Here is an 18,182-nt window from a genome sequence, read left to right on the forward strand (position 1 = left end):
GTTGGGAAAAGGAAGGGGCACTTTGGGGACTGGCTGGGATTCCCACCCTGTGCTCATCTCAGCCAGGTGCAGAGCCACAGCCCCCACTTCCTGCAAAAAAAAACCCCAAAAAGTGTGAGCAAAACAGACAGGGAAGGGTCCTTGGCAGCTCCCTGTGGACAAAGAGGAGCTGAAAGGGATGCTGGCTTAATGGTTTGACTCCATGATCTTAGAGGCCTTTTCTAATCTCTGATTCTGTGATACCTGGCAGCCCTGCAGGAACAATGCACATCTGCCCATATGTCTAAACAAAAACTGGTGAAGGCAAATGGCAGGGGAAATGGTTGTCTTAACACTGCCCTCTCAACTCCCAGCTTGCACAAAATCAAATCATCATGAAAAGCAGCCTGTTTCCAAGAAAGGTTGTTGTCATATCAAAGTTTGTATTTAACTAAACTCCAGGAGAGGTCTCTGAGGCAGCAAGTCAAGCTTTCCAGCCCAGTTTTCCCTTATTTGCAGCCTGCAGCCTGGACTGTCCCCTAACCTGTGGTTATCTCGAGTTTCAGGAAGGTTTCAGGAGGATCCTGATGTGTAGGCTGTGAAATAGCACAGAATTACGGTGGAGAGAAGGAAAATTTTGTAGAGATGTGTCTCTGCAATCTGCTCAAATCCCCTCACATCCCAAGTGGGGAGATTGGTGTGCTGAGCAACAGACCTCAGTGAGAGCTGACCTAGAGGATGAATCCTGGGCACTGTGTGATTAACACCATCAGTTTTATTTAGCTAAAGTTATGTGATAAAAACACTTATGCTAGCTCTGTATAACCTTCTGTAGTTATCTGAAAGAAATATATCATTTTAAGCAACTTTCCCAACTGCCAGGAAGAGAGGCTTGTTTGTAGGGTATTTTAGGGAAAAACTCTCCCAGCTGAGGCCTGAGCTCTGGCCAAACCCTGGCCCCTGCTGGTCAGACTGTGTGCCATCAGATCCAGGTGTTTCTGTGCTAAAAATATTATCAAGTCACTTTGACTTACTAATTTGGGCCTATAAACACTGAACCCACTTTTGGGGCAAATTTGGAGACCTCAGCTACAGGTGGACACACGGTGTAGGATTTTCCCATTTGCTGGGAAGGGTTCTCCAGGTCCTCACTACAAAACAGGGCTCCCCAGTGACTGTGGACTCTGGATGATGGCACAAGTGTTCAGGTAATTGGTGATGTACCTCTCTCAATCCCTATCCTGTCTCTCATCTAGTAATTAATAGGTGCATTACTTTGCTTCCTCTTGCTTGTTGCTAAAGCTGAGTGTGTAGTTTTATTGAATGCACCATTTATTTTTGTGTTGCCTTTATATTCATAGTCAAAGAAGACCTTTCTGTTGGTGTCTGTGGTCTTTAAACTACCCCCATCAATTGGCAGAGCAGGGGACACAGGCAGAAATTAGTCTGTAAGCATCCCAGTGCCCTCCCCATCTCATTTTCAGCAGTGGGGAGCCGTGGGGGGTGCAGTGCTGGCAGCCACACCACCAGCAGGCTTCCCTGGTATTTCCCCATCAGAGGGGCCAGCCTGCCCAGGGAGGGCCTGGCCCTGCCACTGCAGGTGAAAGCAAGAGCAAACAAGTGCACAAAGAAGAATTTTTGGTTGTTTTTCTCTACTGTGTAGGGCTTTGGTATCAAGCATTGAGCATTAAATATGTAAGGGACTACTCTTGCTTTGTTATGTGAAAATATCCCCAAAGAAAGGAAGAGTGGCTCTTTCAATAACTCAGATTTTGCAGATACCATTTCCTGAAGAGGCTCATATTTAGGCAAACAGGAGCTGCCAGCAGTGATCACCACTGCCTGCACACAGAAGGGAGAGAGAGTCACCCAGCAGGGCAGAACTTCCTCAGACTGAAGGGAGTGCTGGCACAAGAGTTAATGGCTGTAGGCTGGCTGTGATTGACCTGGGGCTGGAAATGAGATAAAGGCCCTGCACCTTTATAGAAGAACAGGAGAAGCAAGAGCCTGGACCAGCATTTCTAAGGGTGCATAAGGCAAAACCTCTGGGAACTTTTAAAATTCAACTTGAGGTGTTACAGAGGTTTTGATTCAGTGCTGTCTGTGGCTCCATGAGGCAGGAGGGACCTTTGTGCCTGCACCACCTCATCCCACTGCTCTGCCCCAGGAGAAACCTCCCAGAAACTGTCTCCTCACCATGCAAGAGTCTCGTGCACCATCCTTGCTCTAACCTCATGGAAAGGGGGCCAGAGATGAAAAATCTGCCTGGGACTTCAAATTCCTCACAACCTCTAGTGCTTCACTGGACTTTGCTTCAGGCCCATTTCTCCAGGGAAAAAAGGCTGAGAAATCCCTTGGAGTCTTGCCTCTGCTGCTCACACAGGAGGCTCCCCTCTCCCCAGAGCTCTCCCCTGGTACCCAGGGCAAGGGGTGCCTGGACAGGATTCTAGGTCCTGCTCCCATCAATGGAATAGTACCGAGGGAAAGTTGCAGCAGTGGGACCAGACACAGCTCAATAACCAGCCAAGAAACATTTCCCCCAGAAAAAGTACATGTGGAAAAATTCTCCTTTTTTGAAAGGGAAAGAGACTGCCTGATCACCTGGTGAAAAGAAACAAGCACTGAAGAAAGCACGGTGTGAAAGAAGCTAAACAGTGTTTAATCCTCTTTTATGCCACTGGGATGAAAGCAGTTTAGTGAGGCCCATGAGACTACTGCAAGCTCAAGCCAGGGGATTTCAGCCCCAGGTCCTCAGTGCTCACTCCCTGCCAGCTCCCAGCCAAGCACCCCTTCCCCTCTCCCCTTCTGGAGGGCCCAATTAGGAACTAATCAGAGAGCAGCTCCCTCTCTCTACATGTCTCTGAGCCAAAGTTGAGAAAAACTTTATGTTTTCACATTTTTTAAAGTTTTGTCCTTTAAAAGGCAGCCACAAACTGTGGAAGCCTGCAGCAACCCTCCACCGGCACAGCAATTCCAGCTCTGCTGCCAAGGCACAGTGCAGGCTGCCTTAGGGTGGATGGCTGAGGACAGCCTGAGCAGCACTGCAGTGCTCACAGCTCAGTGCCAGCAGCAGCACCCTGCTTCCCTGCCTCTGCATCAGCCACATCCACCCACACTCCCACAGCCCTTCCCTGGGGATCAGAGGCAGGGCTCCCCTCTCCCACACCTTAGAGCTCCCGTAGATGCCAAGGGAGTGGGGCAGGAGTGGTGCTGTACTTCTACCCCGAGGCAGGAGAAACCCCTTCTCTCTGCCCTGTCCCTGCCACCTGCCTCTGGGACGCAGGGGACAGCCTTCCAAGGACACACACAGGAGCCAGACCTGTGTTCAAGAACTCCTGGGAGTCCCCTGAATTCCCACTCACAGAGCCAGCAAAGACCCTGGGGCCTCTCACAGCACTCCCTGCCCTCCCACCAGGACCCACCATCCCATTGGCACAGGATGCCTGGTGCTCCTCAAGGAAGCGATGCCTGAAGTGAGACACAGGGGTCAGAAAGCTGAGTGCTCTCCCTGCTCTTCCAGCCTTCCCTCTGCATATAGCCACCCACTTCAGCAGCAGGAGCAGAGCTCCATTCATCTCAGGGAAACACAGCTCCAGCCATCAGAAACCCTGGGATATTCCCACTGCTATCCATGTCCCACTGGGTTCAAAACAAGCCCCTGGTCAGAGCCTGTTGGCTCCTTCTCTTCAGACTCGTGGGCACAGCTGAGGAGCTGGGAGGGATTGTGGAGTGGTGCTGGTGACCAGGTGGCCCTGGCTGCTCTTACCTCCACCATTCTTGTAGCAGAGGTAGGGGAAGCGCCAGACATTTCCCAGGCCAATGATCTCCCCAGCCACAGACAGCACATACTCCAGCTTGTTGTTCCATTGACCACGCTCCAGGGTCTGGTCCTCCTCCTCTTCTTCCTCCTTCTCCTTTTCCATGCCAGGGTGTGTGGGCACCATTTCACCATTGCTGACAGCACCAGGGACACTGTAATCCATCCCACCTGCAAAAAGAGTTTCCTTCACTACATTCAGCATGAGCCATGCAAAGATGCAGAAATTTGGACCATGGGAGGCAAGAGAGGGGCAAGGACAAGCACGCACACATCTCAAACCGTTCCTCCCTTTCCCCTCATACAGATTCCTGCTGGTGCTAAGAGTGCACATGCATTTTCATTAGTGACTCCAAAACTACTCCTTGAAAGCCACTATTATTTTCATTATTTGAAATTGCTGCATCTCAAAACAGTCCTGTCTCTGGAAGCCCATCCTCTAAGCCCAGTGTTTCACAGAAGACCCAGCAGCTCAGGTTGGAGCTCCCACTGTGTCAGGTGTGAGACACAGACTTAGAGCTGGAGGGGGATGACAGCAGGATCAAATACTTGACAAGGTATTTTATAAGGGTTTCTCTTCTCTTGCCTTAGCCTGGTTTTAAAGACCATGTGATGGATGCCACAAAGCACAGAGAAGCCCTAGACACAGGAAGAGAACAAACTGAAACGATAGCAAGGGAAGTTTATCCTTTTGATGGCAGCAACTGTTGCTGACAATCTTCAAGGCTACATGAAAAGGTGATTTTCAGAATGGTGCTCTCCTTCTAACAGCAGGATAAAGTGTGCAGGATAAATCATTGGCATCTGGGATCTTGCCTTTCTCAAGGTCTGCCCTTCCAAACACCTGCCCATTTCCTGCAAAGCTTCCCACAGTATTGCTCTCAGATCCTTTGGCACCATCTCTAAATACACCTGTGCTAAGAGAAGAACAGCAAAGAGCAGGTGGGCACCACTTCACTGCCCCACGTTCCCCCAGGTACCTCCAAGAGGACATTTGGAAGGATCACGGAAGACTGAGCCTGTTCCTTCCAGGCAGGATGCCCAGCTGGCTGCCAAGTTCTACAGCAGAAAGGGTGAGGATTGTGGTTTTACCAGTCCCCAGTGTCAAAGCTGGGATTGCTGAGGACCTTGTGCCAAAGAGGGCACCTTCCCCTGCACAGTGCCAGCCCTCAAGCCTACTCCATGCCCTGCAGAGTGTGCTCCCCCAGCCTTACTCTGACATTTATTCATCCCTCCCTCGCCAGGAGGGCAAGAAAAGGCGCTGGCAGCGAATGACACTCTCCCCTACCCGAGGAGAGCTAAAAAAGGGCAAATCAGCACTTTCAACCTCTCCCCTCCCCCTGCTTAGTCCCTCTATGAAACACCTGGGGACGTGAAGAGGGCTAAGAAACACTGGCAAGCGTTTGACAGCGGCCGAAAGGAAGGACTGGGAGGACCCCGCCACGCTAGAAAATTATTAAACAGGCAGAAAATGCTCCGTGACCTCTGAGCCCCGGCAGGGTGAGGGGCACAGGGGGAGCAGGGCAGGAGCGGACGGGGGCAGAGGTGTTACCTTGCGGACGGCGCTGTCGGGGTGCGGGCGACGGGAGAGGCGAAGGCAGGACCGAAAGGTGCTGGCTATTTAAAGTGTGGAAAGAAAAAAAAATTCAGCGGTGGTGTAATCCTAGACTTCGCCCAACCCACATTCCTTCCCCCACCCCCCAGGGTTGGACAAAAACCTACACATGACTGATTTCATGGCCAGTGCAAAGGGGCTCGTTCCCCCCGCCTGAGGAGAGCTCTCGCTGCCCCGCCGGGCTCCGTCCGGGCCGGCCCCGCTGCGCTCGGCTCTGCCCCGCTCTGTCCCTCCAGAAAGGGACACCACCGCTCACAGGTGCTTCTGCAGCGCTGCCTGAGGGAGTCGAGACCTGCCGGGAAGAGGTAAGAGACAAAACATGAATTCCCAGTGAATTCCCTGTTGTCGCTGCTCCTTAGCAGGGAGGTCACGGGAGCAGGGCAAGGTCCTGCATCGCAGCCTGACCCGCAATTGCCAGGACTGTGCCGTGGCCAGGAGCAGTGGCAGGCAGCAAAGCCGGGAATAAACTCAGCTAAGCGCTCTGCTGCTTCTTACTGAGGGCCCAAAACAGCCCCGTTCAGAAATCTGGCAGGTTGCAAACTCTCTTCCCTCACACACAGGGATCTTTGCCACAGGTCTCGCCCAGAAGCAGCACAGCCCTATGCCAGGACACCACTCTGGAAGCTGCAATGGGGTCACAGTCAAGCAGTAGATGAAAAGTTTCATAGCAAGGAGACAACCAGCCCCAGTTATGCAGACCCAGCACTGGGCTGTGAAAGGAGCTGTTCTTGCTCCAGAAGGAGGTCTTGGGATTACAGCAGGTAATGATGACATTAGGCTCCATAAAAGAGGCAAACAGAACAGGATATTACTCATGGTGGGTATGTTACCTCTGTGAAGGATGTACGTGAGGCAAGGTTTTAAAATATTTTTATTACATCTGTTGATAAATATCTGAGGCAAGAGAGAACAGGGAAGAAAATAAAGCTTTTGGAGTCAGTGTCCTTGTGTGAGGTGTGTAAAGTGGCAGCAAAACATGTACAGGCAGTCTGAGAAGGCAGAAGGAGAACAACGAGAAAGACCCAGCAAGCACTGTGGTTTCACCACATGAATCTGTGATAAATCCTCACAGCACCAGACCTCCTGCAGCAGAAACAGAAGTGGAAGAGAGGCAGGGGGAGGTAAGGAATTAATTCAGCCAAGGAGTGATCGAATGTGCAACAACTCCTCATTTCAGGAAAAGATGCCTTGGTTGAGAAGAAGGTGACAACAAAGGTCCAGGAAAAAGGAGGACAGAGAAGATTAATACCTTATGCACTACATCTCACAATGTAACAACTAATGTCATTTGATGAAAAATTCAGATTTAAAATAAATTTAATTTCTTTTTCTCCCATTGAGCATGATTAATTAAACACGGTACCTGTGGCCATTACCCCAGAATATTGGTTAGAAAGAAAACAGGCAAATCCACACAGAGCTGCTCCTCTTCTGCAGCAATTAAACATGGTGGTCCAAATAAAACATCTCCACTCCTCAAATCAGTGATTCTTGAAAACCAGCAAAGATGGTTTTCCCATAATTCCTCTTCCAGAAGAGAACTTATGCAACACAGTGAGAAACAGAAAACATACCATTTTGTGCAGAAACCATCTCACAGTGAATAGTGCAGCTGTTAAATAGGGTAAGAATGCAGGGATTAAAAGCAACAGTAAAGACAAAAAACATCTTGCCTTGTGCAACAGATTGGTATAAGGAGAGAGGAGATTAAGGAAATATTTCTATAGATTTTCAAACTAAATTTTGAATTTCAAACTATTGCAGTCATCAGCACCACTGCATGAATATCCCTCAGTAAGCACAATTACTGCAGCATCCAGATAGCAATAATCCTACCAACAAGACAACAAGTTAATTGGCAGGAGCTAATAGACTGTGATAGGAAAATGTGCAGTCAATTACAGACTATTTGACTTGCACCCCATGTGATAAGACTGCACTGAACACAACAATAACCAGAAAATGAAAACAAATGTTCAGTGTAAACATAAGCAGCGAGGGGAGATATGAAATCTACAAGTGCAAAAGCAAGCTGGAAAATCCTGAGCAAAGCATGTTTAAAGTAAAGCATCACTTTACACATGTTCTGGAGTGAACTAAGAAAAAGTCCATATGGTTCTGGGAGATGTTACTTGAAAGACTGCTTTTCTAAAAATTTTTTTTACAGCAAATGGAAGAAAAAAACCAACAGTGCCACAAAGGATCAGTTAAGACTACAGAAAATAAAATATACTTTCAATACATATTTTTCAAATGGTAGAAGGCAAAGAAATTGAGAGGGACTTTATTCAGCCCATTAAAGGCAATGAAAAATTTAAAGGGAAAAATGCTAAGGATGAAATCTCAGTGTCTAAGATTTTGAGTGTAATTGTATCTAAGGCAAGGGGAAGAATAGGGACAGCCAGAAACAAAACTTTACCAAACAGGTTTGCAAGAAACAAATAAGAGAAATGGAAAAATGTGGATCTTTTAAAAAAAAAAATAGTAAAAATGAACAAACCGAGGTTATATGGATGCTGTAGTAACAGGAAAACAACTTCATCCAGAGATCTACCAAGATAACACCATCCAAAATTATTTGGATAGATACATACATACACACAGATATGAATAAGGAGAACACCAGGTAAGAGCTTTTGAAGCAGCGTGTGCCACCTGGAATCATGCAAGCTGAACCCTCCCGGGCAGCTGCAGGGCACCTTCAGTGCCACAAGTGTTGGCAAGTGGCAGCACTGATGGTGGCACCTGTCCCACAAGCACCACTCTCATGGCAACCCTCGGGATGGCACAGGTGGTGCAAAGGTGTGAAATGAGAGGGTGTGAAACAGATTACCCTATTCAGTAATCTCCTCTGAGCACAGGGCTGGGGATGGCAGCAGCCAGAGCAGCCACACTCCTCCAGCCCCATCCCAGGCAGCCTGGCTGTCACCCACCGTTTATTGGGACAGTCCCTGCTGGAGCAAAGCCTCCAGAGCAGGTCCTGCAGCAGCTTCCCCATCCAGGCAGGCTGCCAAGCACTGAGCAGCTGTGCAGCTGTGGCACAGCTGGCTTAGACACTTCTCCCCAACACCCATTTTGGAGAAGAGCAAGAGCTCTGGACCAGGGGGGTCACTGTCAGAGTGCCTTACACCTCAGCCAGGAAAAGAGCTGGAAAACCCTAAAGGCTATTGATCCATGCTGTGTTTTGCTCCTTTCTCTTTACCTGTGAACATTTGCCAAGATTTCTGCCTTCAGCTTGATCCCAGTCTCCCAGCAGCAGCTGTGGCTGTGCTAGCAGGGAAGTGCTTACAGCCCAAAGAAAGCAAATGTGGAACAAAAGCCTCTAGAGATAAAATGGTCCTTTGACTTTGTCTGGGATAGATGTGCATGAGAACTGGCCCCAGCCCACCCCAGGACTGCTGATACTTCATGCTCTGGTAACAGCTACAGAACCTACTCCCAGGTCTGGTCTTGCTTCACATTTATGTCCAGCTGAGCAGGGAACAAGTGTTGGATTTCTCTTCTCCAAGCCACTTCCAGCCACCTGGAAAGTAGTTCAAACCCAAAAAGAGGAGGTTTCAAAAGGCACCTACTTGGAGGAATGAGGAGGAGAAAAGAGGAGAGGGAAATGTTTACAGGGAGACAAGCACAACCTCTTGCTGCTGTGCAAGTAGCAGCTACTTTAAAACTAACTATGGCCCAAGCCACCAAAGTCTTTTCAGGAGAGTGGCCTGGGCACAGCTGCTGCTGCTTTGCATTCAACACAAAAACCATCAGCCACATCTGGTCTTTGCTGAGGACTGAGAGCAACTGTGCCCCCTCTGCTCCTCTGTCACTCAGGACAAACTGCCCCCATGTGTGTTGAGGCACTGAAATCTTGTGAGCCACCTCCCACCTTCCAGGAACACAATTTGCCATTTTATCATCTGGGAACCAAAGGCCAGAGCAAAGAGGATGCATTTCCTCCATCTGATAACCAGCCTGCTACTGGCCTGTTCAGCCTTAAAATGTTGTTTAGCTTAAAGCAATCATGGCTGTAGTGAGGAAAATTGTCACAAATATGCACAGAAAGTGGATAATTAGAGGCTAACACTGGCTGGCACATTACAGGAACCTGGAGACTGCTCAGCAGAGAAAGAAGCCCAAGTAAGCACAAAGGATTGACTCCTGCTGGAGCCACTAAGCTCTGTCCCAGAAAGGCACACACATTTTGAAACTACAGCAGCAGAAGCAAAAATGCAGGGCCTGCAGTTCCTACGTGACAGAAGATCCTGCAGCAGGATTTCAAACAACCTCAGAGACAGCCTCCCTAGTGAATCACTGCTTCCAAATAATGGCTTGAAGAAGCAGAATCCTGAGGCTGGGAGAACCCTGTCCTCACTGGGCAGCTGCAGAGCAGCAGAGGCCTCACTTCTGTGCCCAGGTTTGTGGGGGAGATCCCCTGTGTGGACACTGCTCTGCACACTGGAGATAAACAGGTGACGTTCCTGCATGAGCCAGAGCTCAGGGACTGCTCAGAGTGTGGCTGGCCTGCTCAGAGTGCTGAAAAACCTTCTCCTGAGGCTATCACTGCCACAGCCCCTGCTCCTCTGCAGGCAGGAGCCAGGGGCAGTGCTTACAGGGCTTGGTGTGTGGGTGACAGTGTGCTGGTTTGTCCCTCTCTATGAGCAGGGCAGAGCAGAGATCAGCTGGCACCAAAAGAATAGTGCTCCTAGAGCTGCTGTGGTTGCTCCAGGAATTCCCAGCAGCAGCAGAGCTGCAGATTGCTGTCACCACTGCCTTGGCTATGCCCAGAGCCAGCAGTTTCCCCCAGAGCAGGATGAAAGCAGCAGGTGATCCTTGGGGGTGCACTTGGATGTCAGGAGCACCAAACCCAAGACCAAAGCAGGAAGACACAGTTCTGCATGCACAATCACAGTGCAGCAGGCAGATCTGTATCTGACCCCTGCTTTGACTTCTCAGCACTCTGTCCCTATTAAACACTGGCCCTTTGCACTCATGAGCAAGGAAAAGGGGCTTTTCTGCTCAGAATTTAAAAGTATCCTAATTTCTTTATAGGCAAAATGAAGGTTATGCCCTTATAAGCACATAAGTAAAGATATCTATATGTATATTGATAAAATAATAAAATACAATGTAATACAAACAGGAGCTGAGTAGCAAGCAAAGATTCCTGAGCCTGAAGACTCCAATTTTTGTTTTTAGCATCACCTACTTTCCCCTCAACTCCATCAGGTACCACCAGTTCTCAGGCCTCTTTTCTATTCCCACTTTACCAGCAACCTGAACAAACCCTTGCAGAAGAACTGTGGCAATAGAGCCTGAACACATTTTAGGGAGAGGGCAGAAGTCACTGCTCTTCCAAAATCTAGTCAAGGGCCTCCTGATGTGAAAGCTGATAGTTGCATCAAGAAATTAAAACTCTCCAGTTTGAAGCTGCAGCCAAGAAAACAAGGGGAGGACATTTTCATATCAAGAACCACATACCAAAGGAAATGATGACTCCAGCAGTGGTGTGAAGGCATGGGATGAGCAGATTGATTAGGTACAGGGTAAACTAAGGGATAGGAAGGGAGCTGTGTATTGGGACCACTTCTGGTCTTTCCTCATGCTCTGCACATCCTGCTCCTTTGAGGTGAAGGTGTAAATGTGAAAGCACGTGCCTGCAGGAACAACATCAAAGCCATTGATAGGGCAGGGATTTGCATGTCCCTGCATCCCTTCTGTCTGCAAGGGAGATGTTCTGGCAGGAAAAAGGAAAAACTTTTCTCAGAAGTTAGTCAGGGCTGTACTTAACTGATTCCTGAGCAAAAGCCCATAATCTGCTTTCAAACAAGCAAGGTTTGGGCAGTGAGCTCAGAGCATCTGTTCATACTTGCTTGAACACTCTAAAAAGTAAAGAAAAAAAAAGATACTTGGTAATTCACAGCTACTGGGCTGGTAACTACTCAGAACACAAAGTTTCCATTCAGGGAGGAATCCAATATTCAGCTAGTCATTAGTTGACAGAGTGAGAGGTCTTCAGAAATTTCTCAAAAAACAAGATTTCTATGCAAAAGTTGACAAAGTGAAAACTTAGGCATTCAAAAAATGGTCAAAAAGAAATAAAATTTGAGTTCAGTTTTTCCAGCTTCCAATTACAACAGATTTTTTTAAAATCCTTGCACTGCCAGGAGATATTCTCTCTTAAAAACATCTCAGGCTGCCCTTGTCTGAGCACAAGGAGTGAGTGAGAGCCACCAGCTCCTGGCTACTGTACAGCAGCAGCAGTTTGTCTCTTGCTTTGCTCCTCTGGTCACCAGCAGCCCAAGGCAGTGGAGGAGGAAGCAGAGGGACCTGTGCTGCCAGGCTTCTCTCACCTGCCCTGCTGAGGTCCCTGCAGGAAGAGAAAAGGGGCTGCACTCCCCAGCACTCATCCCCTGCACTGGCTGAGCCTGGTGGGCTCTGAGACACAACATGAGCACAACTGGAGCCGGCTCCCCAGGTGGAGGGAATTCTGCCTGAAGCAAGAATCACAAGCCTTCACATCATGGCTGATCCCCTGTCTACAAGTCATTCCTGTTCTGGTAGTCAGTTGCAACATATGGCACCAAGTCTCTTTCAGGCTCATTCATTTTTCCTCAAAGAAAAAAAAAAATATATAAAAATAATCTGTCAGTTTTTATAGATTAAGGCAATCTTATTTTTCTATTGATGAGTGCCAGAGATTAAAAAGTTCAGCTTCAAAACAGATGCAGCTGATGGCTGCAGAAATCTGTCCCTTCCAGCCAAGAGGAGGAGGCAGTGAGGCAGGGGAGCAGGGGAGGGGTGCCCAGGCATGAGGGACAGGGGGTTCAGCAGAGGCACAAGGGTTTGGTCTGCTTGGGCTGACTCACTGCACCCACACTAAAAGGAAAGGTGGCTTGAGAGCCCTTTCAAGGGAACAATAGGGCTCCTGAGCTTCATTCTGCCATTTTTGACTGTCAAATTCCAGGCCACGTCACCCTTTTGCCAGCATGAATCCAAACAGTGATGCTCAGGGGGCTGACCAGATCAAGAGGTCACATGGAGAAATACACCCAAACACAAGTATTTCCACCATGAACATCAATTACTTCCTTTCAGCCAGAGAGATTCACAGCTCTTTTTGACAAGGACACTTCATTCCTGATCCCTGCAGCTAACACAGAGGGTCAGGCACTGCTTGCCAATCATCTGACGAGTGCTGAGAATGTGGTTTCATTAAGTCTGTCACAGCCCAAATACAAAGCTTTCATGGTGATCAAGGAAGGAAATAGGAATAAAAAAAAAGACACGGTTATGTGTTCACATGGGAGAATTAATTGAAAACATGTGGAGCCAGTGGAACTTTTAGTTTTGGTGTTCACCATAAATGGGATCTAGAGGAAAAAGGAGACTGGTCTTTGATATTCTGATTTAACTTACAAAGTTTGACCTGCTCAGCCCCCCAAGGGCTAGAACAGAACCCGTGGATTCACACAAGCAAACCAGGAAACAGCTGTTTTATTGCTGCCCAAATCTGCTCCTGGTGATGCCAATGGACAGTCTGCAGTCACACAGCTTCTGTGGAGGGAGCCAGGCAGCCCTAAGAGGGTGGGATGTGAGACCTCCCTGCTGCAAAGGAAAAGCAGTTTGGGAGGAGCAAAACTAAAGTCTGCAAAGGGAGTTGGTGCTGATTTCTTTTAGCCTCACTTCCCTGAGAACAGGGACTGCCCAAGGTGTAAGGGAAAGGCCCTGGGGGACAAAAGTAAAAAGCAAAAGAAACAATAATTTTTCTCTGAGATCACCAGAGCTGAGAAACAAGGACATGGGAACAGCTGCTGCTTAGAGCAAAGCAAAGTGAGCTGCTTTTTGCAGAAATCTCAGACAAGCAGGTGTTGCTTGTCCAGCAGCACTCTCTGCACACTCTATAAAGAGGAGTTACACAAAGGTCATGGCCACTTTCTGCTCCAAACAGGAATCTGACCCAGCATCTTCCTAGAATCGCATTACTCAGCAAGAAAAAAAAAAAACCCTGTAAGTTACGAACACTTTTCCTGTGGCTGTGCACTCTTCCATTATTTATTTATTCAGCTTGTGTACTCTCTAACTGCCCTAAATCCCAGTGTCTGATCATTCCAACACTATTTGTAGCACAAGCCCGAGGAAACCAGTGCCATGGTAGGTGGTAAGGCCCAGAAAGTAAAAAGTGGGCTGTGTTCAAACCTTACCAGTGAGATACAAACCTGGAAACGGGTTACACCTGTGGAGCCTCCCCTTCTGGCAGCAGGTGAGAGCAGCAGCACCATCACTCCCATCTGGGGCTGGTCCTTCAGCATCAGGCAGGTGCTGCCAGTGATTCCATTTCTCCACTGTCTCTCCCAGGAATGTTTCTAGGCAAAGCTAAAGCATCTACCTCCTGCCTAAGGCACTATCAGGAAAGGAAATAATGGGATGTAGCACTACCAATACACAGACAGTGTCGAGATGAACGACATTTCCAGCTGTATGAAGTGAAAAGTTAAATCATTAGCTGACAGAGGTGAACAATGTGGTGCCCACTCCACATCCCACTAAAGCCTGAGCTGTTTCTCAGGTTCACAGCACGGACTTGTGTGGGCTGCACTGCTGCTGTCCCAGCGCAGCAGCAACCAGCAGCTCCTGGCCCTGGGGAGCGGCAGCCACGCCCAAGGCTCGGGGCTGAGCTGAGCACGGAGCTGCCAGAGGATGCAGCCCTTCCTTCTGCTGGCCCATCACCCACCCAGGAAAAGCAGATGCCAGGCTGGCCAGACACCAACCACCGTGCCAGGACTTGTGTGCAGAGGTAGCTACTCTCCTGGGATATAAACATCCCCAGCAGCTCCCTCTGGCACTTTAAATGCCTTTTTGGGGGAGCATGGTGGTGATGCACAGACTGCCAAAACCTGACCTCTGAAAAGCTGCCAAATAAGACACAACACCCACCTGAGATTAAAACTATTCACTGCAGCAGAGGTTTTGTTTCAAAGCCATTCAGAGCGCAGCTCCTTACAAATATTTTTCAATAAATCCTTGCTACTTTCATTTCCTTTCCCTACAAGTTAACACTCTCTCGTGCCCAGCCATGCCATTACCCAAAGCTCAGCAACCTCCAGGTCCTCCTGTGCAGTTCCCAGCTGCCCCACACATTTATCACCCTCCCAAAGCCAGCTGGAATGCTGATCAGGGCTGGAGTTGTTGCACCTCCCCAGTGCCCTGGTGCTCCAAGCAGAGTTCCTGTTTGGTTCAGGCTGACCAAACACAGTGACCACAGCTGGAGAGGATGTGAAGGAGTTCCCTGCTTTTCCTTTCCATCTAACTGGAGTAAGCCTCAAATGTTGCTTTTAGCAGATCACAACACTCAACTTCTTACAACAATTTTAGCAGTTATTTCAGGAGTGATATTAAGAGATTTTTTCCACCCCTAGGAAAACATCTGAACCCTAGGAAAAATAGGAAGATCACTTTCCTGGCAGACTGTGATGAACCCTCTGTGCATCATGCCCATTCAATGAAGAGAAAGAGGATGGAACCAATCCTCCTCAAACCAATATCCAGGTCCATGAGGGATGAGGTGACTGGTAACAGACACCACTATAGCCTTAGCCCAGTCTGGCTGCCTTCTGTGATGCACTCTATGGACAAGGGGACAGCAGTGGGCATTTACCCTGACTTACAGCAGAAACACACTTAGGGCAAGGGGATGGACAACCCACAATGGCAGAAAAAATGGGGTGGAGTTCAATACTCAGGCTTCAGCAGTCACCAATTTGAAATCTTGGGAGACAGCTAAAAGTGCATAGCTCAGGTGTTTCTTCTTACCCACCTGGATAGTGGTGTAGAGCACACTCAGATGGCATCAAACAATGCTGGCAGAGGAGTGGAGCAGCAGAGCCCAAAACACAGGAGGAGGGAACTCCCTTTCAATTGGATCTTTCCTGGCTGAAGTGATGTGCTGATGGAAAGTTTAAGTCCTGCATCTAAGAAATTATAAACCAGAAGGCCTGGGGCTAACAGTAGCCAGAATGAACAGGAGTGAGCAGTATTTGCAGCTATACAGGCCAGCCCTGCAGGAGGCTGCACAGCCAAGTATGAGCAGCAGGCTAAAGGAAGTAATTTAATTTAATTTAGAGTAACTCATCCAGTTTAGAGCTCCTCAGAACATTGAGCAACAAGGACCACCAAGACTGTGAGAAGGCTGCAGCTCATGCCATGGCTCAAGGGAGGCTGAGCTGGATTTGTTCAGCTTGGACACCAAGGCTGCAGGACCTGCAGTCTCCAACTACCTAATGGATGATAAGAGAAAATACAGAGCCAGACTCTGGCAACAGGCACATTACAGCAAGTGAATTTTGCACTGAAGATGCCACAAAACCAAATGGGAAATCAGAGAAGTTGCTGAATGCTCATCCCTGGAAATATTCAAAATTTATTGGACACAACCTTGAAAAATTTCACCTACTTTTAAAGTCACCACTGCTCTGGTCAGGAGGGTGACCCAGATGACCTCCAGAAGTGCCCTCCAACCTAAATTACTCTATGATGCTAAAAACTGAAAAGATCAATGCAAGTTTCACAGTGTGGCTGATATAACAGACAACTGTCTGTTACCTTATGCTGTGTGACTGTGTTCCAATCCCTTCAGATAATTCCCATAAAATCAACAATATTAAACTGCTGAAGACTCTTAGGTCTTCATTACCAATGGTCCACAATGCACCAGCATTCAGCTACAGATCTGTCAAAAGCATAAATCCTAAAGGCCGTGGTACTGAAGGTCAGCAGTGACATTCATCTCTCTGCAAGCAAAGCTGCCAAATTCCAGCCCCTGTTTTTTACAAGAAAAACCTGAAAGCATGTAGTTTGTACAAGCTATACAAATCAAGCCCTGGCCATTTTCAGCTCCTCACAACAGCTCAGGTAATTTCTTTGACCTTTTCTGTCAGACACATGAAAGGAAATAACAGCAGCAGTGACAAGTAGCCTTTGTAGACTACAGCATTAAGATGTGCACCTTTGTAGAGACATGAGTTAATATTTTTTGTGTACTGAGATTTTGTCCCCAAAGCACGAGAGAGTTTTCCCACAGCTGCAGCAGACCTGTAAGAACATTTTTATCTTGACTTTGGCTGGCTTCTCTGCATATGCTTTTATAAAAATTCAAACTCCTAGAATCTGGAGACAACACCACAGCTGTAGCTTTGGGTTTTTCAACCACTAAACTACAGGTTTTTCCAAAAGTTAACATTTATTCATAAGTTCATACTATCAGCAATCCTTTGATAGGAATTACGCTCTTAAAAAACAAGCTTAAAACAATAAGATGTAAAGCTAATAATGGTTTTCAGTTTATGAACACCTTATCCAAAAGCAGACAAGACATCTGTGACCAGAAAAAAGTGTGGCAACCTCCTTCCAACAGTGGAACAGAGGCTCTCCACGTGGCTACATGAAAAACAGCTACTAAAAACGTGACTTTTGCATATGATTTGCACATTTCTTTCTGTTGTTTGCTCTTTCCCGTGCTTGTTACAAGCAGAATGACCACAGTTGCATTGTAGAGCTGTTTGCTTCCATCTTGCTGTAACTAGTGCTTCTGTCAACACTCTCCACCACACCTTCTACACAGAGAAACAGGAACATGCAATGCAGGTTTACTCAAAGATCTCTTTTCCAGTTGATGGTAATTACACACAACGAGTTAATCGCAACAGAGAATGCAGGAATGGTTACCAGGGTATGCTCAGTGGCTAACAGGAGATGCTAACCATATTTCCCCTGCTGTGTCACAAATTCTAGGAGTCAGGAAAGAATACAGAACACTGGGATTCTTTAAGAAATCTTGTACTAGTCTACTTCTGGAACGATTAAACATCTGTGACAGATAGTTTATCCACTCCACATGGGGAAACATTTATGTAGTACCGTCAGTTAAAGCTTGAAGGAAAAGTAACAACTGTTTAAATCAGTTTACCAAAACTAAGTGTACATTGAGAAGAAAAAAAAAAGTAATTGGAGGCAAAAAGAGGGTATGTCTATCTAAAGCATAGACTCCTTCATAAATAAGTAAACAAATAATACTCTTAAATTTGCTAGGGTGCCCGTTCAGCCACATGCTTAACCACAGCTTGATTTTGCTTTTTACATCACATTAAGTCTTTGGGGAGCAGGAATTAGAAGTCTCTGTCCAATTTGCACTCAAAGCTCCCAAGACTCTGGATCTTCTGCACTCCATCTTATTTCTTTTCCTTTTGCACACTTCCCTCTTCCCAGGTAGCAGGCACACATAGAAGAAAACAAAGTTCTGTCTACCTGAGCTGAGTTGGTTTTTTTTTTTTTTGGATGGATAATTCTGCCAAATAAATAAACTTCCAAATATCAGAGAACAAGAGAAGGGACACAGAACATTCAAGACAGCACACCTTTGTTTTTGTCAATATTTCTTTAAATCCCAATCCAGCTCCTAGTAAGACTGGACACTACTTACAACACTCCTAGAACTGCAGAAGAATGGAAACAATAGGGAGCGAGTGGAGAGGGGGACAAGACAGCCCAGGGGCTGACTTCAGACATTCACATACACAAGGCCAGCATCCACTGGAGTCATTAAGGCCCAGATGCCCCACTAATAGGAACAAACCCAAATACAAAGGTAGCACATGAAATGTATTTACCTATTTAAACACAGGCAGCTGGTCAAGCTAGAATGGGGAAGGTAACTGCTAATTCCTTGTACTACAAGGAAGGAATGGAGTAAAAAAACCCAAGCCCACGGGCAGGTTTTTGCTTTGTGAA

General features: G+C 47.4%; 1 protein-coding gene across 4 annotated transcripts in view; it reads right to left on the reverse strand.

Moving 5' to 3' along the window:
• LOC103820450 (sodium- and chloride-dependent GABA transporter 2) overlaps window positions 1–16,477 on the reverse strand; it is a 43,305-nt gene extending 26,828 nt beyond the window's left edge. For all 4 annotated transcript variants that reach the window (XR_007776637.1, XM_050970220.1, XM_050970218.1 and 1 more), the window contains exons 1-4: window positions 13,616–16,477; window positions 5,519–5,703; window positions 5,349–5,413; window positions 3,746–3,967 (exon numbers count right to left, since the gene is read on the reverse strand). Coding sequence is in view for 3 of the 4 variants with exons in the window: in XM_050970220.1 (XP_050826177.1) it covers window positions 3,746–3,967; window positions 5,349–5,413; window positions 5,519–5,703; window positions 13,616–13,708 (565 nt within the window). In the remaining variant the exon portion in view is untranslated. The remainder of the gene's footprint in view (window positions 1–3,745; window positions 3,968–5,348; window positions 5,414–5,518; window positions 5,704–13,615) is intronic.
• Between the last annotated feature and the right edge of the window lie 1,705 nt (window positions 16,478–18,182).

This window comes from Serinus canaria, chromosome 1A, assembly GCF_022539315.1.
Source record: "Serinus canaria isolate serCan28SL12 chromosome 1A, serCan2020, whole genome shotgun sequence".
Classification (NCBI taxonomy): domain Eukaryota; kingdom Metazoa; phylum Chordata; class Aves; order Passeriformes; family Fringillidae; genus Serinus; species Serinus canaria.